The following is a 24,814-nucleotide window of genomic DNA, read 5'->3' on the forward strand; positions in this document are numbered from 1 at the left end:
ATGTCTATATACACATATACATACATATATACACTTGTATGTGTGTATACACACACACACACAGTCTCTCCCATAAACATGGCATGGATAAATACAATGAAATCTAGATCTAGGATGGATCCTCAATAAATTCCTGTGGAACGAGAGAACTATTTAATAAATGAGTATAACAAAAATGAAACAAAGATATGCAAAAATTTTATACAGTTATATGGCACATATGCCATCAGTGGAACCAATGACATTTTCAGAGGCTATTACTCAGGTTTGCTAGCTTGTGGTTATTAGCAAAGCTTTCTTGGTGGTAGGTGGGAAGCCAATAAGGAGGACAGCATGACAGGATGATGATATTTAAAAAGGAATCATTCTCATTTGCATTGGGATTTTTGGCCAAGATACAGTTTCAAGGGCAAGAGAGAGTTTTCATGCCTCTTTATACATTGGACAATTTAGGGCACAGACCCTCTAGTTTTAGAGCCTGAAAACAAAGGCAGATAGTACAACAAAGACACACATAGACCTCTTTGAGTGGCACCTGTTGTGTTCATCTGTTTACTCACTCTTTCCATAGATACTTACTCTCAACCCAAAATAGAAACTAAAGAACACATTGAAAGTCAAGTCAATAGGGATGGTTTTGTCTTCATATGAAGAACAGCTTCCAACTGGGCTGGAAAAGAAACAAGAGCAATGTATAAAGATGTACATTTTAAAAGCTCTGACTATACAAGACCAAATGAAGACAAAGAGTAGTCAGTGTTCTATTTATTCACCATAACTGGTTAGTCCAAGACACTTAAATTCACATCATAAGGAAATTACTTTTCTCTTGGGAGGAGAAGTATGCACAAACAAAACCATGGACTGCACATGGAGCTGAAAATAACAAGGCAATTACCTGTTCTTCCTTTCACAGAGCTTATTGGTTCTGTTTCTGCTTTATCAATGAGGATTCAGGAGCATAGAGATTATGTGGCTCCTCTTGGTTTGCAAAACCATCTACCTACCCAGGACATTTTGGCTTCTGTACTCCTCCGATACAGAGCTACTCTAAGTCAAATGGATTGATCTGATCCAAATTTAAGGAAAATTTCCTAAAAGATCAGTAAGGAGTTCACAGAACAAAGGCTGTTAGTTTCCCTAGTCTTTCTAAAATAGCCTGACTTCAGTGGCCCTGTAATCCTAATTTTACTTTAGCTGGAAATCCAATGTAATTCCTAGCTAGCTGATCAGTGTGGAGTTCAGATTAGATTGGGTTGTGTCCAAGAAACTGTTCTAGCTTGGGCATAGAAGAAGAGAATGGCTTTAGAGAAGAGCAGACAATAATGTGCTCCTTTATCCCAGGTGAGGTCTAGCATTTTCCTTTCTCAAAAGCATCCAAAGTTGTTTGAAACCTATGAGAAACTCTAAAACAACTACAGAACTTCTGTTTCAACACTTAAGGACTCCAAAGGCATAGAACACCCTCCTCAGTGGAGACCAAGGGTGGAGACCACAGCTGGAGGCTTCTAGTCTCTGAGACTCTCGAATAGACCTGTGTGTAGCACCACAGCCCCTAGCAATTCATGATGACAGGATACAGGGGAAACTTGTGCAATTTTTTTGTGGAACTGGGTGTAGTGCTTCTTGGGTGGGGAACACTTATCCTTTTTTATGAGTTTGTGTGTGGGTATGTCTAAAAGCATGTTAAGCATTATTCCTGACAGAAAATTCCAAATTAGCTGGCAACCTACTGACACAGCAGACAAGGGTGACTGGGGATTTTACTCACTCAGAGGAGTTGATGAAATAGATTATTAGAGACCCAATGCTTAGTACAAATACAAGGATCACCTGGAAAGAAAGAAAAAAAAAAAACACGGCCAATGTGCAAGTCATTTTACTGACATATAGAATAAACCAACCAACAAAATTGTTTTCTCTTTTAACCTTGCCTATGTGTATGTAGCCATTTTTCACACATTCATTTATGTTAGCATTCATTCATTCATTCATTCATTCAAGAAAAAATGATTGGACCTTTACTGGATATTCAATAAATGACATACACCCACTCATTTTACTTATATAATTTAAATTCCCACATACTTTAGTATAAACAGCTTGTCCCTCCATCTGCTCAAGAAGTCCTATCATTTATTCATTCCTTCACTCATCAAACATTTATGAAGTGCTTAATATGTGTTATATACTGTATTACATGCTGGGAATGAGGGCTATTGGATATAGGCTCTGGACTTGAATTGCCTATGATACTGTAGAAGAAACAATTCCAACAAGTCCATCTAAAGGATAGTCAGGATTTTGACAGGATGGGATGTGCTGAAGTGAGGAAAAGAAAACAAGTGCTTTTAACACGGCAATGTGCTTGGTTTGTCAATGTAATCAGAAGCTTACCCCTTCAAAACCATCAAGGCATTTGAATAAAATCTTTTGCAGCCTCCATGACTTTTCAGGTCACCTTAAAGTAAAGGGGATAAGAAATGAAAGGGGAGCGGGGAGAAGGGTTACAGTGGGGATAATACTCATAAGGGTCCCATTTTGCAGTTCCCTTGAATTGGGTGGAAACATGTTCTTGAACTGGTTGGTCACAACTCTTTTCTCAGTACACCTCATATGCCATTATTCTGCTGGGACCCGTACCACTCCAGATGCCTACTTGAGCAGGTAAGAGAAAATTCTCACATGTGACCCAAATCTGGCCACTGGAACAACTCAAGCATTCTTTGCCTCAACAGATAGTGGAAGGTCAGATTACCTTCAGTGTGACAACTTCTGCATAGAGCAGCTAGCTCAAAGGCCCCTTATCACAAATGAGCCAGAAGTCAGTCCTCTGTGTCCCCAGCGTTCCAAGAGATGCAAACTGAAAATTCTGAGTGATACCTCTTAAGCCTCTTTCCCTAGGCTTGACATGAGACAAAAGCACTCCCACACCTCTGCCACACAGAACTTGTTCTAAAAATCCTCTTCTATTTCCAATTTCACTTAATTCTTTTAATGTTTTTATTTAAATTCCAGTTAGTTAACATACAGTGTAACATTAGTTTCAGATATGCAATATAGTGATTCAGCACTTTCATACATCACCCAGAGCTCATCACAAGTGCGTTCCTTAATCCTCATCACCTGTTTCACCCATCCCCCCACCCCACCTCCCCTCTGGTAACCATCAGTTTGTTCTTTATAGTTAAGAGTCTGTTTCTTGGTTTGCCTCCTTCCCTTTTGTCCCCTTTGCTCACTTCTTTTGTTTTTTAAATTCCACATACGAGTGAAATCATATGGTATTTGTCTTTCTCTGACTCATTTACTTTGCTTAGCATAATACCCTCTAGTTCCATCCATGTTGTGGCAAATGGCAAGATTTCATTCTTCTTTATGGCCGAGTAAATATATACTACATATATACTACATCTTCTTTATCTGTTCATCAGTTGATGGGCACTTGGACTATTTCCATAATTTGGCTATAGTAGATAATGCTGCTAAAACAATGGGGTACATGTATCCCTTTGAATTTTTTTTTTTTTTGGTAAATACCTAGTAGTGCAATTGCTGGGTCATAGGGTAGCTCTATTTTTAACTTTCTGAGGAAACTCCATGCTGCTTTCTAGAGTCGCTGCACCATCTGCATTCCCACCAGGAGAGTAATAGAGGGTTCCCGTCTCCAGATCCTTGCCAGCACCTGTTGTTCCTCATGTTGTTGATTTTAGGCATTCTGACAGTTGTGAGGTGATATTTCCTTGTTGCTTTGATTTGTATTTCCCTAATGATCAGTGATGTTGAGCATCTTTTCATGGGTCTGTTGGCCATCTGTGTCTTCTTTGAAAAAACTCATGTCTTCTGCCCATTTTTAAATTGGGTTATTTGTTTTTCAGCTGTTGAGTTTTATAAGTTCTTTAAATCACTCACCATGATCAAGTGGGATTTATTCCTGGGTTACAAGGGTGGCTCAATATTCAAAATCAACCAACATAACATACCACATTAATAAAAGAAAGGATAAGGACCGTAAGATTATTTCAATAGATGCAAAGCAAAACAAAACAAAAAAGCATTTGACCAAGTAAAATATCCATTCATGATAAAAAAAAAAAACAACAAAAAAACAAAGTAGGTTTAGAGGGAACATACCTCAACATAATAAAGGTCATATATGAAAAACCCACAGCTAATATCATCCTCAAAGGGGTAAAACTGAGTACTTTTCCTCTATGGTCAGGAACAAGACAGGGATGTCCACTCTCAGCACTGTGATTTAACATAGTATTGAAGTTCTAGCCTCAGCAATCAGACAACAAAAATAAATAAAAGGCATCCAAATTGGCAAGGAAGAAGTAAAATTTTCACTATTTGCAGATGACATGATATTCTATATTAAAAAAAAAAACCAAAAGATGCCACCCAAAAGCTCCTAAAACTGATAAATTCTGTAAAGTCACAGGATACAAAACCAGTGCACGGAAATCTATTGCATTTCTATACACCAATAATGAAGCAGCAGAAAGAGAAATTAAGGAATCAGTCCCATTTACAATTTCACCAAAAACAGTAAGATATCTAGGAATAAACCTAAATAGGTAAAAGACCTGGACTCTGAAAACTATAAAATACTGTTGAAAGAAATTGATGACAACACAAAGAAATGGAAAACCATTCCATGCCCATGGATTGTAAGAACAAATATTGTTAAAATGTCTATACTACCAAAGGAATCTATACATTTAATGCAATCCCTATCAAAACACCAACAGCATTTTTCACAGAAATAGAATAAACAATCCTAAAATTTGTATGGAACCACAAAAGACTCAACAGTCAAAACAACCTTGAAAAAGCAAAGCAAAGCTGGAGGCATCACAGTTCTGGACTTCAAGTTGTATTACAAAGCTGTAGTAATCAAAAAGTACTGGCACAAAAATAGACACATAGATCAATGGAACAAAATAGAAAACCCAGAAATGAACCCACAACTATATAGTAAATTAGTCTTCAACAAAGCAGGAAAGAATATCCAATGGAAATTCTCTTCAACAAATGATGTTGGGAAAACTGGACAGCAACATGCAAAAGAATGAAACTGGACCCATTTCTTACACAAAAATAAATTCAAAATAGATTAAAGACCTGATTGTGAAACTTGAAACCATAAAAATCATAAGGAGAACACAAGCAGTAACCTTTCTGTTTTTTGTTTTTTTTTTTTTCCCAAGCAGTAACCTTTCTGATATGGGCCATAGCAACTTCTTTCTAGATATGACTCTGGAAGAAAGGGAAACAAAAGCAAAAGTAAACTGTTTGGACTTCATCAAAATAAAAAGTTTCTGCACAGCGAAGGAAATAATCAATAAAACTAAAAGGCAACCTGCAGAATGGGAGAAATATTTGCGAATGATATATCTAAAAAAATGTTATTTTCCAAAATACATAAAGAACTAACTTACCCTAATTTACATGTGATTGGGTAAGAGGCTAAGAGCTTCAACTTGTTTTCTTCCAATTGCTTTGTAAGTGGCAATGTTGCAGTTTACTTAACACCTGACAGTTACTGGCATCTATTTCTTTGGGCTCTCAGCTCTCACTGTAAGTTCCATTTTAATATCTACATTAAATGTTGATAGAGATATTACTAAGTTTGTGGGTCTAACAGCAGTTAGAAATGTATTTTGCAGCTCAAGACAGATGTTGGGAGTGGATATGTGGAGATTATATACATATATCTCAGTATTGATAGTTATTAATAGTTTCATGAAATATTTTTCTGTTCTTTACACATGATATTTTTCTCTCTTACTAAGTGATTCTTCAAGTATAAATCATATACTGACAGGCTTCCAGAAAGATGATGGCAATCCTCCAAACCACAGAAATTACACACCCCCCTCTGAAAAAGATATAATTTTAGTTTCATTGAAACTAAGAACAATACCATCCTCATGCCACAAACCAAAAGAATATTATCCAGAAATAATATATAACAAACAGAAAAATGTATACCCAACCAAAAGCAGGCACTGGGAGCTAGCAGCTTATGAACACTGCTCAGTGAGTCAGGCAAAAATTGGAGGAAATTCCAAGAGGACATGTAAATTTCCCTTGGGTTGGGGAGGCAAAATCTGGAAGCAATGGCTGTTTGGGGGTGGATGGTGGGGGGTGTGGGTAGAAAGCCCTCCACCTGAGCCCATACACTGAAGATAAAGCCACAAAGCCAGAGGGACCTGCGGGAGACTGCCACCACACCGCTGCTGATGGGGGACCACTTGGCTAGCAGCATCAACACTACTCTTCCCAGAAGCACCTGGGAAAGCAGTCAGAGAAATAAACTGAAAAACATGAGACCTGGCCCAGAGAAAGCCTTGTTTGTGGAGTTGTTGGCCATAGCATTATCCCCTGTGTTTGTCTGTGTGGAAAAACACCCAGTAAATTGGGACAGATTTCCACAGTGGGGCTTAAAACTGCCCATTTAGTAGGTAGCTAATTATGTGTGTATCTACAGAACACAACAGCAGCCAACACAGTAAACAAGGAACACTGAATACTCTAAACCTTCATTTACGAATATTAGCAGACAACAGAAAATGCCATATACATGGAAAGTGTAAGAAAATAGGCTCAAGGGCGCCTGAGTGGCTCAGATGGTTAAGTGTCTGCCTTTGGCTCAGGTCATGATCCCAGGGTCCTGGGATCGAGTCCCGCGTCGGGCTCTCTGCTCCTTGGGAGCCTGCTTCTCCCTCTGCCTCTCTCTCTGTCTCTCATGAATAAATAAATAAATAAATAAATAAATAAATAAATAAATAAATAAATCTTAAAAAAAAAAAGAAAATAGGCTCAAGCAGAGAAGAGAGATAAAATGACCTCCAATGAAAGCATTAATATAGAAAATGTAATTAAACTTTGTCAAATTACAATTAGTGTTCCTAGCGAGATTCTAAAAATTTGTTAAACAGCACTGGAGGATTGGAAAGGTAAAAGGAGAAGATGGGAATAATATAGAGACAGTAAATGAAAGAAGCTGCACCCCAAAGTCTGTCTGGGAAATCAACAAAAAAAAAAGATCAGGATTATCAACATTAGCATCTTAAAAGAGGTGCCCTTTGGAGTTGAGTTTCAGACCTTGGAGGAGGGGTCCTAGCTGACCTGACTGGTGGTGGTACCTCTGAGGAGATGATGGAAGCCTGCTCTGGCAGTGCTGGAAAAACTGGGACACAGGTAATTGCTGAGGCCTGGCCTCATTTCACAAAGCAGAGGGGAGAGGGTGGATTTGGAGGTGAGACACATGAGCTTCATCTCTAACAGGGAGCCTTAAGTGATAGAAGATATTGGAACAACTGCATTTACAGGTATTCTAGGAAAAAGGATGGAAAGTCAAAAATTCTCCACCCAACAAAACTGTTATTCACCAGTGACAGCAAGGAAAAAAAAAATGTTTTATACATTCAAGTTATGAAAGTATACCACCCACACCTTCCCTTGCAAATGAATATGGGGAGTCTCAAGAAAAAGAAAACATTCAGAAACAGAAAGCATGTATGTAAGACAACTGGTGCCTAATGAAACTGATAGAATTAATTTTTGACTCTAAAACAAATATGAAGAAAAAATTCTTATACCAGATGTATAATGCTAAAAACAAACAAACAAAAAAAAAAACACAACAGCAATCTAGAACTGAATGTTCAGATTCATTCAACAATTTCTGGAATGAAGGAGGGCTGGTATGGTGGAAAAACATGCCAAAGATCTCATGCAAGGGGAAGATATAATATAAAACATGCAGAGATACACAGAGGAAATATAGTATGGGAAATTTGTTCTGAACTTGATTTACCACGTACGTCTATGATATCCTATTAAAAATGGAATTATATAAGTCAAAATATGTAAGAAAATAAATAGAAGTAATAAAAATTAACAAATAAATGAAAATATCAGCCAGTGGTCAATGTTTAGCATGCCCTGAATGGTTTACATGTATTATCATATAATTCTCCCATCAATACTCTAAAGGAGGTTATTCATATTGTATGAATTAAATCCAATTTAGAAAAATGAATTTGCCCAAGATGACACAGTAGTAAGTGGAGGACGCAGTGTTTGAGTCTCTGTCTCTCAAAATTTACGGTCACCATGTACTGCTGCTCTCGCCAGTAAGATAAGGAACTAAGACTGTGACAGAGCTCTTACCTGCCTAATACCCATTTTCCTTTTCTTTACTAACTTATCTCCCATTTGTTTTTTTTTTAACCCACTTATATTTAGATATTCTGTTATGCAGCAAACTCAATCTCTAAGTATTATGAGGACCAATAAAACAAATCACCATAAAGGAGAATAATCAAATTCCCCTGGTAAATTAACAAATAAAATGTATTCTTAAATCAATAAGAGAACAAAAATTCAGCTCCATGATATTTACAGGAGACACATTTAACAGGAAATTAGACAAAAAATTGACAGATGGGCAAAGATATCCCAATCAAGTATGAATAAAACGAAAGCAAAGTTACATGCTAATATTGTATTCAAAACTACTCAAGCAAAAAAACACAACCCACTAACTGTGACAATATTTCATATAGATAAAAGACACAAGCAAGCAGTAAGATATAATAGGTAACTTTATGCAGTAATTGATATTACATAAAATATATAATTTAAAATGTGTTGGAAACGCAAGATAAAGCTACAAAATTATAAATGAAAACTTTTGACATATCCCCTTCAATCAGTCAGCAAATAATTAAGGATATGGAAAATACATATAATTAATAGTGCTTATATATCAAACATAATATTCTTTCAAAAGTCAATGGAGCAATAAAAATTGAACATGCACTAGGCGACAATGGGTCTCCCCATAAATTTCATAAACCAGAAGTCATAAAGTAGTGATATTCTTGGACCAAAAATTTTACCAAAGTAGAAAAGATAGCCACTCAATCCCAAGGAAACAAAAGTGTTTGGCATTTCTCTAAATAGATCATGACTCAAACAAGAAATCAAAATTAAAATTTCAAACAACAAGACGAATTAGGCACTCATAAGAATAATAATACTTCCTAAAGTCTATGAGATATGGCCAAGGAAGTACCCGGAGGAAAAATTCTTGTAAAAGAAATTCCACGCAAGCCAATAAAATGAGGCCAGCACAGAGCACAGGCTGCGCAAGCGCGGTGGGAGCTAGGGCCGGGCATGCGCAGTGCTTTCCTGCGGCTTCCAGGCTAAGCCAAGCGAGGTGCTGCCGCGGTGGACCCGAATACAGGGATCCCCAGATTGATAAGGAATGTTACCTCAGACCTTTAGCGAGCTGACTGAGGAGGAAGTATGAGGACAGCTCAGGAAGACTCAGATCATCAAACTGGCCCAGCAGCGAAAATAAACTCTGTACTCGGAGACCCAGTGACAAGTAAATTGACCAACATGAGGAAGCAAAGTATTGGCCAGAACCCTCACGACGGAGAGACGGGAAGCTGTGCAGAGGGAGCAGACTGAGCAGTGTTGCGCTGCTTTTGCAGAGGGACAGCCAGTCATCGACCATAACTCATGGACCGCCTTCCACCAAGCCCTAGAAATCCCGGAGCCTGAGGGGTGGCTGTTTCTGCCCGGTGTCTGCCCCGCAAGCTGACCAGCGTGGCCGCTTCCTGACCTGGCCTACTGGGAGAAGCAGCCCCGGCGGAGGGTGGGGCCTGAGAAGCCGTCACACCACTTGCGGGTGGCGCTCCACAACCCGCCAGGGGATATGGAGGAAGCATGAGGATCCCAAGATGGCGGAGGCCGCCGCACCCCGGCCGGCCGCCGTACCGTGGCAGAGGGAGGGTGGAGGCTCCAGAAGCAGCCCACGGCCCCCTGCCATGAGAAACAGTGTGAGCCGCTGCCACGTTGAAAAATAACCTGTGGGTTAAGGATGTCCCTTTAAGGGCAAGCTTCACAAGGGGGAGCAGCAGGTTTATTGCTTATTAAGCCATTAGGGGCTTGAACTTGCTCTCCCTGCCTCATCTTCTTTCAAAGGGGAGACATGTTTTTCTCCCAATAAATCCAGGGTCCATTCAGTCAGCTCTTTCCCAAGCTTCGGGTAGACTTTTGGTTGATAGGAAAAGAAGCAGCCTTGGTGTCAGAGAAGGTTTATTGAAAAATTCTCACCCTGAACTGGTGGGGTAGCATGTTATGTACCATTCACTAAAACTGACTGGAGTGGGGAGAATGAAATCAGACAAAATAAATGGGAAAAAAACGGATATTGAAATTAAGGATAAGAAAGATATTAATTATATATACATACGTTTATGTCATTGAAACTAACGAAATATAGAAATCTCCAGCAAGGCTAAATGAAACCAAAAGAGAGGGACATGGCCATCATGAGAGAGGAAGCGTGTGAATTAGGCATAGAGAGAAAAGTGTTCTTTCTAACCGAAGTTAGAGTTTAGTCTATAGAGCAGTCAAGGAGACTTTCAAAATAGCATTCCTTCTAGAGGCTCCTTTTTCTTGGAAAGTGACCTCTGGCTTCAAAAAACAAGTCTTTTCATTTAAAACTAAGGGGGCTATATTATTTATTGTGCAAATACATAAACTTCTAAGAATGAAAGTAACTCTATTAACAGTTAAACCAGGACAACTGGCAAAAACCTGACCTTATCATGCTTATAATGTATATTATCATGTTGATTCAGTAATTATTGCGTGTAAGAAACACCTGGGAAAACATGTTTGTAATCTCAAGATAGGTGCAAGAAACTAAAAGGACATCTAAATTTTCTGACATCTGTCTATAAATTTTTTTTTTATTTTTTCTAGATTGAATTGTTAAATTGTTAACACATCTGATTAAAGCAACATAACTATACTACAAATTCTAATAATTTTCAAACCCAAGAAGTAAAACTATAGGAAATTTATCCAAATGAGGTAGATATTTTCAATTAATTAAGGATATTACTTCTTGCTAGAATGAGATAGGCTTGAGCATCAATTTTAATCATTTTTTGTTTATAGAGGCAAGCACTAAGTATTGTTTATGAAATGTTAATAAGTTATACCTGTATATGTATTATATGCTAGGCATACATGTATATATTTACATATTAACTAGTAACTCATGTAATGATTATGTTAATTCTAATACATTAACTCATTTTTTCATTGAAATAAACTACAGATAGTATTTTTCATTCCCATTTAAAAATTTTTGTATTTTATTTCTCTGTGCAGAAATAAACTACAGATAGTATTTTTCATTCCCATTTTATAATTTTTGTATTTTATTTCTCTGTGCATCAGATTCTTCATTTATCAAAAAGAGGTAATGACAATACCTCTGTTTTGTAAGATGGATTTTAAAAGGGTGATGGGAAAGGAGAACTGGTGTGAGAAGCCGTCAGGTAAATCCATTTTAGGAAATCTCACCCATGAAACTTGGAGAATTGATATAGAACAAAGCCGGCCTTTTGGAAATCTGTTAGAACAACCCTACCCCACTTTCCCAGGATATATCCCAATTTGAAGACACAAGAGATCCGTTAACTAACCTGAATTCGGATCTAATTTTGCCTTCACTGGCTGCATTAGCCACTTACTTTACTAGTCTCCACAAAGAACTGCCACAAGAAATAATAAATTTTATTATTTCAAAATTTAAATTTTATAGATACAACTTCTAGGGGAGAAGAGTTGTCTTAAGTCACCTAAACACCTGAAGAAAATATATCTGAGAATGTTGCTGAGAATCTTGAGATTTGAAGGAAGAAGCTCATAGCAGTGGATGGAGATGGGGGTAAGGAAGAAATGAATTTTTTATTGTGTACCCTTTGATAGTTTTTGAATATTGTGCCATGTGCATAAAAAAGACAATGTAACCATGCACAAATAATCAGTGAATATCGTCTAGTATCTCCTGCCAGTTTTTTCGTTATTCATATGATAAAGATTTCTAAGGCATAGTCACATACAAAATAAGTCCCTGATGCTTGATAGTATATTAAATATAAAATCTGAAATAATGGAAGAAAATGGAAAATAAAACAAAGATACAACTCATCTCAAGGTGGTAGAGAAGGTTTTTAAATTTTTTTTTTTTTAAACAATGGATGTAAAGTATGAAGTAAGAGACTGGTTTTTATGTTTTTTTCCCTAAGAAGTACCATTGAATTATGAAAATGAGCAAAACCCAGTGAAAAAAATTTTTATTTAGTCAATTTTTCCAGCATTATTTTTGAAATATTTTTGTCTCATTTCCAAACAAATTGTAATGCTTCCTTTGCTCATTTAGTTGTTCTGAATACTAAGATTGACAACTCTTGCTCTAGCTAAGGGCTTGTTTACGAATTACAGAAAGGATTACACATTCACAGAAAAGATTACACATTTATGGAAAGAAGTTAAAACAGAATACAAAGACACATAAAGTGCTGGAGTACCTGAGAAAATAAAAGCAAGGGAAGATGGGAAAACAGAATGTGGACTTAAAATGGTGCCTAGAATGATGCCAAAAATAGATACGTTTTTTAAAGATAAGCCATAATTTTAGTTCTGAATGTTCTAGCCATCAAAGCAACAGAGAAGCATAGTCAATTACACAATTAATTACAACCCCTCTGCCCTGGAAAAAAAGGAAAGATGGTTTAGGAATAGGACTATATTTGGAACTTAATGCAAAAGAAAATCTCCCAAAGATAGTCCTAACATAACTTGTGATGACTAAAACAACACAAACACAGATGCTACAGAGTTGATTAATACTTTGCCATGTTTTAATCTAGAGAGGGATCTCTAGAAGGTATCCTGTTTTGAAAATAATATATTTTCCCCTTTGATTATTGGAATTTTCCTTCTTTTTTTTGCTTTTCCTCTTTTTTCATCTTCCTCTCTTTTTTCCTCCTCTGTCCTTTTGTTGTTCTTCTGCTGCGTGATTGGCTATGAATCCTCCCCCAAAGTATTAAGGATACTTAAAAAATCTTAGTCTGTAGATTTTTTTTACTTGCTCTATTTGGGGGGTTTGATATAGATACTGTGCCTTCATTGAAAAAAAGAAAATTGAATGTTTTCTTTCTCTCTTCCACACCCTGTTTAATTAACATTAGGGATATCCACTTCTTGAAGATTTGGTTGACTAGACCTTGAAATCATCTAGGTCTCCCACAGATGGAGGGGGAGGAGGGGTGATTGTGGTGGTGGTGATACAGGTCTTTGACAACATCTGTATTTCTTCCAGATATTTGTCTGTTTAAGTTTCTTTCATTCATGATTAGTTTTGGTAATTTATATTGTCCTAAGGAATCATTCAGTTTTCAAATTTAATTGCTTATATAGCTTTCAATTTGCTTTTTATTTGTATCCTCATTTTAATGTCTTATTTCTTATATATTTGTACTTTTTCTCTTTTTTTCCTTGTTTAGGCTAGCTATTGATTTCTCTGTGTTATTGTTTTAAATAAGATGTTTTATAACTCATTAATTTCTAACTTTATATTCTGCATAGATTTAATGTGTTTTCTTTCTCTAATTTTTTGAGATTGATAATTCATTTATTTTAATTATTTTCATTTATCAAAATAAGTTTTTATTGTTAGGCATTTAACTCAGAACCACTTCCATCTTGTACTCTAGGTGCAAGGGGTGTGTGGTGTTTTCATTATCTTTATGTTTTAAAGATACTGCAAGTGTTACTTTGATTTTTCTGAGTTAAGATTCTTTTGAGAGAGGGAAATGTTACGATTTGTAGCTGTAAGGTCTTTGTTTTTCTTTTTTTTCTGGGTTTATTTATTGTTTTCTTATTTCTTATTGTGCTGTGTTCAGTTAATGTCTGTCTGTACTTTGTAGGTTTTGTAATTGGGACTGTTTTTTTGCTAAATATATGCTAAATTTTTACAAATAGTTCATAGACACTTGTAAGTTTAATTTCTGTTTTCAGCATATGGAATTTCATCATTTCAATCAGGATTCTCTTATTAATTAAGTTACTTTGATATTCTTTGTGTTTATTATTGTTAAAAAGAAACAGGTCCAAAATGGAGTCATTTATATTAAGCCCCACAAAAGACTTAATATCTAACCTACTTGCTGTTTTAGCCTTTCCTGGCAATGCAGTTTTAAACCAATCAGTCTGGAAATTCCTGACCAGCACTAGTGAGGTAATCTGCCTGCTCTATCCCCTAAGGAAAGGTGACCTTCCCTGAAAAAATTTTTTCTTTTCTTTTGCTAATAGCTCCCTTGCTCCAATCTCCTTCCTATAAAAACTTTGTTTTGTACAACTCCTCAGTTATCTCCCTGCTTGTTAGGTGGGATGCTACCTGATTCATGAATTGCTTAATAAAGCCAATTACATCTTCAAGTTTACCTGGTTGAATTTTGTTTTTTAACATTATTTTTTTCCTATTTATTATATCCTTATATGATAGGTGAACTAAAAGCTCCTACAACCAATGTGTTTTTAGTATTTCTATTTATATCTTATAATTTTTTAAATTTATTATCTTGAAGTTATATTTTTGGTGTAGGTAATTTTTGATGATATTTGGTATTTGTATTTTTGGTGATATTCATGATGTTATATTTTGGTTGAGGTTTGTTATATTTACCATCACAAATATTGTGTGTTGAATTGTGTCCCCCCCAAAAAAAAAGATATGTTGAAGTCCTAACCCTCAGTACTGCCAAAAGTGACCTTGTTTGGAAATAGGGTCTTTGCAGATATGTTTAAGATCATGAGGATGGGCTCTAATTCAGTATGACTGGTGTCCTTGGGAAAAGAAAATTTGGATATATACACAAGCAGAGGAGACATTATGTGAATGCCATGTGAAAATGAAGGCAAAGATCTGGATGCATGTATGAGCCAAGGCACACCAAAGATTGCTAACCAACCAGCAGAAGCTAGGAGAGAGACATGGAACCAGTTCATTCTCACAGCCCTCAGAAGGAATCAACCCTTGACTTCTAGCCACCAGAACCACAAGACAAAAAATTTCTGTTGTTTTCTGTTGGTGTGTGGTACTTTGTTACAGTGAGCCTAGGAAACTAATACAGGTTACTTGGCTTCATTTATTGTTTTTTTGCCCTGAATTCAAATTTATCTGATATTAAAATGTGCTCCCAATTTCTGTTGTCACTTGCCTGGTATACTTTTGACAGTTCCTTTATTTTCAAACTTTAGTGCCTCTTGAATTTTTAAAACATAATTAGACCATGTCAGCTCCATGCTCAAAAAACCCTCAATGACTTCCCTTTGCATTAGAGTAAAATTATTCCATTTGAAAAGCGTACTTCCTTAGTATGAAGTGCAAAGCATTGCATGGTTCTCCTGTCTCTTCTCAGACCTCATTCTGCTCTGCCCTCCGTGACCTCTAGCACAGGAGTCTTATTGTGGTGCTTGCAGTAAGCTGAGCTCTTTACTTCCACAAGTCTGTTCTCTCTGTCAGTAACCTTGTTTCCTCTTCAGTGGCTTTATACTTCTGATTCTTCATGTCTTAGCTCAAATCTTAACTTTTCAGAGATTTCTTCTCTGATCACTGTATCTGATGTGATCTAACTCCGTTTCCACCGAAACTCTCAAACACATCACTCATAATTCCCTGGTAGCATTGATCACCGTATGAATTTATTTTATTTATATTCATATTTGTCATCTCTACCCCCACTAGAATCTAAGTCCCATGAGACTTAAGACTCTTGTCTGCATTTTCACCATGTCTAGAATGTCGGCTTTGCATGTAGTTGGCAAAGAGTAAGTATCTGTTGAAAGAAGTAAGGGAATTACAAAGAAAGGAAGGATCGATGGATGGAAAGGAAATCTACAAGCCATTTTGTTCTCTTCTCAGCCTTTCATAAAATACTTGCTCGGAACCTCTAACTGAGGAGTGCCTTTCAATGTTAGAGTGTTTATTCTAATCTAAACTCTACTCTGTGCCTCCTGTTGTTCCAGCTACTTAATCATCAGATGTAACAGATTGAAAAAAACAGTTTTTCCATTATTAAAGAAGTAATTTTTATTGGTATGTAATCAGTGGTCATTCCTTCTTCACCCACTTCCCATATGCGATGCTCATATGGTGGATGGTGTAAGTTATCTTCTCCCTCAGCCCAGAGACCTTTAATATGTTATTCCCAATATTATCCTCATACAGTCACACATGATTTGAACATTTGAAGAGATCCTAGCCAAGAAATCCCTGATCTAATCAGGAAGAATCACTAAATTCTTCTCTAGCAGGTCATACTGACAGGCATTTCAGAAAAAGGACCAAAACTAGAAGAAAGAAAAAGGGAGAGGCACATTCCCAGATGATTCAACATTCCCTGTAGATTTTATCAAGAACAATTATATATGTATATATTTCCAAATACATTTTAAAAAGTAATTTTATCTTAATTAAACAACATTAACCAGAACAGAGCAATGTTTTCACCAATTACAAAAAAAGCAAAGGATAATCTCTAGCTCACATATATCTACTTCCACCATATCACCATCTGATGGCAGCATACCCTCAAAATATAGATTCTACTTTTTAATGTTTCAGATCAATTCATTCCTTTATAGGGCATCTGCTATTTCCAGACAATGTGATATAAATATTTCCATGGCCTAGTCTGTTCTCTTAAGGAGCTCACAGTACACTGGAAGAGACAGGCATATACACAGATAATTTTAATAACAGTGTGCAATGAATATTATAGAAGCTTAGAGATGGACTCTTAGCCTAATATGAAGATAAGGTAAGATTTTCCCCTATGAGATTATACCTGAATTGAGTTTTAACATGTGCAAGTTACCTAGATTAAAATAGGTAGTAAAATGATGAATATCATCATACAGAGGCAAAAGAGACTAGTTTGTATATAAGGAAGAAAAGAGGCTATTGGAATCAAAGGAGGAGAAAATTGTACATTTCAGGCCCAATGATTCCCTAAACATCACATTTTTGGGGCACATCTATATGCCGGGCATCCATCTACATACAAGGAAAACAAAATGAACACAATCTTTGTCCTAATAAAGCTTTTCTTCTAGCACATACACTAATGATCAATTGAAACTATAATGCCAAGTAATTATATTCAAATTAAAAACAAGCAGAATATGGATAGGGTAGACACAGGGAGATGGCAGTGGGGAGGCAGTGATATTTTAGATAAGGCCACCAGGGAACACCAGATGTTTACCTAGGTGATAAAATTATATATACGGACTATAATCACACTCATGGCTAAAGTACGTTTGCAAGCTAACAATGAAAATGCACTTACCAACACTTGACCCACAAAGGTCTGTGCTGAAAGCAGCATTTCTATACGATTACGAAATATTCCTTGGAAGTGGAGACTTTTTAAATGTTTACTACGGATGCTCTTTGTCAAGAGTAGTTCCTATAAGGAAGAGAAAAGAAGTGAGAGTGAGCTGGATCCCAGAGAAAGTAATCTGTTTTATGTATGTTGGTAGAGCCTCCTGCTGAGTTATCAGCCAGAAATTACTATACTTTGTCCAACCCAGAGAACCCCAAAATCCCTTATTCAGCATATCATGAAATGAATTTTACTGGGTTTGCATTTTACTGGTCTTTTGCACAGCTTTTTAATTAGGAATTCTGCGGTCACCATGCCTTCTTCACATGCTCTCAGTCCTAGACCCTTCAAACTGACATTATTGTAGTGATCAGGATTGGGAATAGCATGCTTCTTCCTGCTCTGGGAACATCTCTTATCCTTTTCTATCAAGATACATGGACAAAGGAAAAAGATTACAAATTGGTTTTTAGTGATTACTTAAGTATCTGCTCTTTTTTGGGGAAAGAAGGAAAGTTTCAGCAATTTTATGTTGCTTTTAGTTCCTTATCTGGTGACATATCCTGCTGATATAATCCCTCCTCATATTTATAAAGTACCTTTACTTATTATATTTAAATTTTTAGTAATCCTATGAAGTAGACAAAATAAATGTGATTTAAAACCACTATCTACTGCTAAGGAAACTGGGGTATAGAGAAATTACATGACTGGCCCATAAGCAGGGGATAAGAGGCTGGAGTCTGAACTAGCCCCCATATCTATTGATAAGCTACCACCAAGAAAGACACAAGTGAGCTAGAATTCACCACACCATGCTGACTGAGACCCTCTGACTTTTAGAAAAACTCATTATATATGGAGCCAGGGTTTTGAAAAGACTTAATTTTTCTACTCATAATCTCTGAATGGTGAAAGAAAAGTCTCATTAAATAACTATTTGATAATAGAACTCCTATCTTGATCAGTGATTTGCCCTCTAATATCTATGACTCATCATGTGCATTCCTGAGATGTCTAAGACTTGATTTAAAAAAAAATGTTCAGTATAACATTAATGTGGAACACTTCTTTGAATTTCATTATGAAATTAGAGGAGCCTTCTGTGGGAAAACAAATTGACCCTAAGATAAGATATAATAAAATCATACTTGTGAATGTAGTAAACATTTTAAAAATGCACATTTAAGGAGAAAACTATGACTCCAAATAATTTTTAAAACATCTTTGACAGTTGTGACATTTTTTGCATTAGGCCAACTTTCCCAAAGGCTTAGAGAAAAAATACAACACTCTTGATTTAATTAAATATAACAAGTTACTGAGAAGTCACTCAGCTCGTATCAAATTCTCTCAAGGTTCAAAACCAGAAAAGTAGAGTATTCTGGAGGCTTGGACCCTACTTCTTAACATCTCATAATAGTTGCTTCCTATTAGAAATTAAGATACCTCTGGACAGAAGGGTAGACATGAATTACATCCCAAAGAAGGGAAAAATACTGCAAATGTTTATGGACAAATAGGTTCTCACATTTTTGTAACCACACAAAAATAAATACAATGGAGGGAAAAGATACATTTTCTGGAGCAGAAATCTAAGGAGATTAAACAATTCTAGCAATTCAGTTGTGCATTGGGAAAAAAGAAAAAAAGTAGAAGGCAGATTCTCCATACCCAGTACTCATTTGTGTACTCTATCAGTCTTGTTAAGGAGTAAGTGCTCCTCAGAATTCTTTGCAGTTTTTATGCCACTGCTTAAAGTCGTTACAAAAATTAAGAATAGAGGGGACTCATTTAGCAACAAAATCTATGAACTACTATACTGGGTACATGTTGAATGCAGAAACCTGAATTCCATTTTATGATTATTGCCAATGACCTTAAAAAGTTACCAAGTTATTACAAATTCTGTTATTTTATGTCAATGTTTACCATTAAGAGAAATGTTTTAAGCAACTTTTCAATATTGACTACAACGCACAAGTGAAATGTGTTATGTTATGGAAATTGCTATATCAGTAAAACAAAGTTTGGGAAACAAAAATTGGGAACAAATCACACAGGGCATAATAAAGCTCTGCCTTCGACCACCGGTATTAGAACAGCCATTATACAGCATTTGAGAGTTTTATTTCAGCTCTTAAGCAAAGTCTTATCTAAGATACCATTATTCTCGTCATCATCATTTGCTAGCTGTTACCCCACAGCCCCCACCCTTGCAAAGCTTGTTTGGTTGTGAATAGTGTCTCTGCATTTGTGGCTGGATGGCATGTGAATGTATGCATGGGTTTTCATATGAATATATGTACAACTAGGTGTGTTGTGTTAACATGGTATATAAAAGACAATGTACATGTGTTAAGTACATATGCATCCTGCATGTGTGATTTATGAAAGTAAGGTTGACCTGATTGTGGTCTTTGCCTGCCTCATAGTACCAAGCACAACTATCATTTTAAAATTCAAAATAGAGTCATAGATGTAAATGTTTGTGGAAATTTTTTTTTTTTTTAAGAATAGTGACTCTGTTTCCAGAGCTATCATTCATCATCAGCCACAGCAGACATTCTTTCTCTGAGTGGTGGGAGAGGAGGCCCAGCTCTGTACCTGCTGCCTTTGGAATGGTGTCCTGGGGTCCTGTTTTCTACCCCAGGGGAGGATCAGCCCCTTTATAAGGCACTGGATTAGAGCTGGTTCTATTAGCTCATGAAAACTGAGTGAAGCTTAAATTGTTTTCTAAACCCAGTCACTTGCCAAACCTGTCTCAATCTTCATACAGTAGGATCCAAAATAAGGAAACTGACCAAGAGAATTCCTGTTCCCTTGATGTTTTGCCATTTTTTAATAGTTCTCCAGATTAGTCTGAAAATGAGTAAGATGAGGAGTCCAAGCAAGAAGGTCACAAAGGAAGAGAGAATAAACGCTGCTTGGATCTCACTTGAGCAGGCCATTTTCCCAGATCTTCCCCACTATCACTCTGCGGCTTTGTTTGAAAGATCAGGAGATGGAACTGCTGGGCTTCTGTGATGTCATGATCACATGGTAATGATTCCAGAAATTAGAGTTTAGTGTATCAATGAGTCCTGAGGTCAGGTGTAATAGCGATAAGTGATTCCAGGAACAAGGGTCAGCTAACCACTGCAATGCTGACTCATAGGATGCAAATGAATGAACAGGAAAAGACCAGGTCCACAACGTGGTCTTCAGAAGACAAGAATTCTAGATCTAATTCTTTTACTGACTTTCTTTCTGACTTAGAGGAAATTACAGCCTTCATGGCTATGGTCAATGGTCAATGGGCTATTTGGTTTGTTGCAAACACCTTCATTTTTTTTTTCTTTTCTTTCTTTTTTTTTTTTAAATTTTTTTTATTTTTGGTGGAATGGCATCCAGCCATCTGTGTGTCAGTGAATTGATTCTTTACCTGAGCAGATACCACATGCTCAGTAATTGTGGAAGGACAGATGAGAGGAGTACTTCAAGATTTTTGCTTAACTCATCAATAAGAAAGGCACGATAGGGCAGGTATTATAGAAAGTACTTTTACTGGTGTGAACATTGGTCAGTTGTTAAATATTTGAGCCCAGGAATCTGTTCCTCTGATCTCTTCTTTATGGGACTGTCCCCTTTCTTGCTTTTATCCCTGCCCTGTCAGCAAACACTTTGGTCCAGCAGAGGTAAAGTTCAGAATGAGAGCAATTTCTTTTATTTTCTCTGATGTTTTCAAAGGCATAAGAAATGTCATGCCTTTCAGTGCACCCACGTGGCAGGTAAAATGTCAGAGCCTGATGGGGGGCCTAGTCCCCCCAGTTATTGTGAAGATGGCCTGACACAAGGTGATGAGACCCAGGAGAAATGTTGTTGTCCTTTGGAGCCTTCCATGATTCTGCTCTATGTGGCAGACTATTTCTAGAAGAGAATTACAACATGTCCTAGAACTGCTGCCACAGTTATATTTCCTTCTAAGCTGAGCTATAATTTCCACAAAATCTAGTCATTAAGCTAGCATAGGGCAATATTAGGAAGGACTCTGGTCTAGAGTTAGGAGCCCTGAATTCTGGCCCTAGTCTTTCATTTAAGTTGCTGTGTGATGTCTAATAAGTCACTTTACTTTTCACAGTCATTTATTTTATGTTGAAAATAACATAATAACATACTTGATGGAATTACTGTGGGGATTCAATAAGGTAGTGTGATCATATTTTGAAAAGCATAAAACTCAAAACAAGGAAAGATAACCATTAGCTATTTCAGTTCCTTTTCTGAATGGCACTGATTATAAAGCAAAGAGGAAGGGAGGGAGGGAGGGAGGGAGGAAGGAAGGAAGAAAGGAAGGAAGGGAGGAAAGAAGGAAGAAATTATGTGTTTAGATCACATGCACGCATGAGCATAAGCCCCTATAGCTAGCTATTTGGAAAATAAGATCACAGTTTCCATGTTAAAGCTTATTTACTTAGTCTGATTAATCTTAAGTAATGGTTAAGCTATCATCATCAATTCAACTTTCTTATTTTCCTAACTTTTGCTATTTAATATTGTCAGAGTACTACCAATTCTTTCCAAGATACCATCTAGGCATCTCTTTCCCCCTTTCCCAGCAATTGTCCTATGAGAACAAAAAGATTCAATTTTAATTAAACAGCCAGGTAGCTTGTCCCTCTAATATATTATGGTCATGGTAATACTAGTTTCTATGGCTGAGTCAAGGAATGTGTGGATTTCTTTCAAAGTCGGCCTTTCCAAATTTGTCTTGAACCTCCAGTGTCTGGGTCATCTGGTTTCCCTGGAACTGTCCCAGCTTCTGTACTGAAAGTCTAACATCCTGAGAAGACCCTTGGTCCTGGGCAGATTGGGGTAGGTGGTCCTCCTGCCTCCCCCCCTCCACTTCATCTATACAGTGCTGCAGCCGCACTGCCCCATCCTAGCTATGAGGGCACACAAAGTCTTTTCTTTCTCCAGGCCTTTCCGACACACGGTGCCCTCTGCCTAGAACACACACTTGTGTCTTCAGCAGCCGCTTTCTTTTTTTTTTTTTTTAAAGATTTTATTTATTTATTTGAGAGAGAGAATGAGAGAGAGAGAGCACATGAGAGGGGTTAGGGTCAGAGGGAGAAGCAGACTCCCTGCCGAGCAGGGAGCCCGATGCGGGACTCGATCCAGGGACTCCAGGATCATGACCTGAGCCGAAGGCAGTTGCTTAACCAACTGAGCCACCCAGGCACCCCCAGCAGCCGCTTTCTTCATGTCTCTTTTTCAATGGCCCACCACACTCTCCTGACCATCCTTTAGAAAGGAGGGCTGGTCACAGGCCCCAGGATTCTGTGATGGCCCTTTCCTTCACGGCACTTCATGGCATTTCTTGTAATTACCTTATTTCCTGTTGTCTGGTTTATTTTCTATCTTCCCTCACAAAATGTAAGCTCCACAAGCTTAGGGATACCTGTTTTATTCATTACTGAGTAGCCTGTGTCAAGTAATACACCTGCCACATGCTTGGCAAGTCACCAGAACTTAATAAATATCTGGAGATTGAATGAATAAATCCTAGATCCTTAGAAATATGTTAGGTGAATGAAATACTGACTCTACATGGACTTTAACCCAAGTTATCCACATTTCTCTCCTGCATATTTCCCACCTCTCACTACAAACTATTTTCATGAAGGAAGTGTGCCATCTGCAGTTGTTTATGCACAGGGCATGGTATGTGGTGTGTGTATGTGTGCTCAGAATGTGTGTATACAATGTGTGTGGTTTGTGGTGTGTGTGTGTGCATGTCGTGTGTGCATGTGATGGTGGGAGTGTGTGTGTGGGCGCATGGTGACGTGTGTGTGCTTTTGCGAGCAGTGTGTATGTGTTGAGTGGTGTGGGGGTGTGTGTGTGTGTGTGTGTGTGTGTAGGGGAAAGGGCATATGACTTGGATCAAGTGCCATTCAAAGTGTTACTATCTTTGCTAACAGGTTCAAATTTGGTAACTTTTCTCAGAGTTACTGAGTTATTGTGGCATGGTAGAAGTGTGTGATGAAGGAAAAGCTGCCATTTGTCACTTGGTAGCAATTCAGTATTCAGAACTAGAGAGACAATTTGAAACAACATTACCTTTTACAATAACTGAGAAAGGACTCCCCTTGTACTAGATAATTTAAAGAAAAGAAAAAATTCACTATTCTGTTGGCTACCTACGATCAGCCAGAATCTTCTGTGTGTGTGTGTGTTTGTGTGTGTATTAAGCAAGTACTATGTGCCAGGCACAATGGAAGCACAATGGTCAACAAAAGAAACCTAGTTCATTCCCTCACAGGGCATACAGTTAACTGAGGAAGATGTTTACAATTAGAAACTAGGAAAAGTGTTTGAGGGAAAAAAACAGGTGGTGGAAGGAGGGACCTAATCGAGGTGAGGAGGCCAGAAGCTGCCTCAAGCCCGTCATGTGTGAAACTGAGGGCTGAAGCATGACATGCTACCTCAGTCAGATCCTCCAGTGGGTGTGGAGAGGCCAGGAACAAGCACTGCGCCCACCGTTAGGCAGAGGTGCCATCTTGGGCAAGGTTGGGAAGGATGGCACTTCTGAAGAGAGTGGTTGCATGCACAGTAATGACCCAAGAGAAGGCTGGCTGCATATGAAGGGGACCAGATCACGCAAGGCCTTGTATTCAGGTTACGATTAAAAATACACACAGACCAACAAAAATTCATCCCAAGAACAAGAGGAAACATTTGAAAGCTTTCAGAGAAGGACGTTAAGTGATTGAATCCCAGTTGTAAAGGGATTACCCTGACTTACAGAGAAGACACCACAGCAGGTGAGATGTGGTGGCTGGTGGAGATACGCGGGCAGGTGGGAGTGACATCCAGCAGGTAACATCTGCTCCCCTGCATGAGGGACATGAGGGAGAGGACTGGTCAAAGCTACCCTGCTTTTCCAGCTGGTACTTCTGGGGGTTTCTTGGAAGCATTCACTGCTGTGTCTTTAAAACTCCACCTAAGAGGGACGCCTGGGTGGCTCAGTCAGTTAAGCATCTGCCTTTGGCTCAGGTCATGATCCCAGGGTCCTGGGATTGAGCCCTGCATTGGGCTCCTTGCTCAGCCTGCTTCTCCCTCTGCCACTCCCCCCCGCCCCCCGTGCTCTCTCTCTTTCTCTCTCTGTCAAATAAGTAAATAAAATCTTAAAAAAAACCCTCCATCTAAGAAATAAAGACAATGTGATGAAGAACTATTTTTTTTTCCCACTCAGATGAATTTTTTTAACATGTCAGTGATTTGATTAGAAAATAGCTTCACTTTGTACACATCTCTATAATTTACCTCCGGGCATTCAAATAATCTGGAAAAATTGTACTTTATAATGAGAATGAATAAATGTTTTATCTTAAAAATTTAGCTTTCAACAAATGTGCCCTATTTGACAAAAGTAAGTAAAAACTTCATTTTTTAAGTGTCTACACCAGCACTTATGAGTGTGTGTGTGTGTGTGTGCCTATGTGTGTGTTTGTGTATAATGCTTCTGAAAATAATAACCATATTGTGATGTTATCTTTTAA

At 37.6% G+C, this 24,814-nt stretch overlaps 1 protein-coding gene across 1 annotated transcript in view; it reads right to left on the reverse strand.

Moving 5' to 3' along the window:
• KCNU1 (potassium calcium-activated channel subfamily U member 1) overlaps positions 1–24,814 on the reverse strand; it is a 177,541-nt gene that overhangs the window by 150,400 nt on the left and 2,327 nt on the right. Inside the window, 6 exon segments of the mRNA XM_035003825.1 lie at positions 580–670; positions 1,772–1,833; positions 17,238–17,357; positions 20,078–20,229; positions 20,232–20,294; positions 21,824–21,879. Of these exon segments, the coding sequence (XP_034859716.1) occupies positions 580–670; positions 1,772–1,833; positions 17,238–17,357; positions 20,078–20,229; positions 20,232–20,294; positions 21,824–21,879 (544 nt within the window).

The sequence above is a fragment of the Mirounga leonina genome, unplaced genomic scaffold (assembly GCF_011800145.1).
Source record: "Mirounga leonina isolate KUSES-001 unplaced genomic scaffold, KU_Mleo_1.0 Mir_128, whole genome shotgun sequence".
NCBI lineage: Eukaryota > Metazoa > Chordata > Mammalia > Carnivora > Phocidae > Mirounga > Mirounga leonina.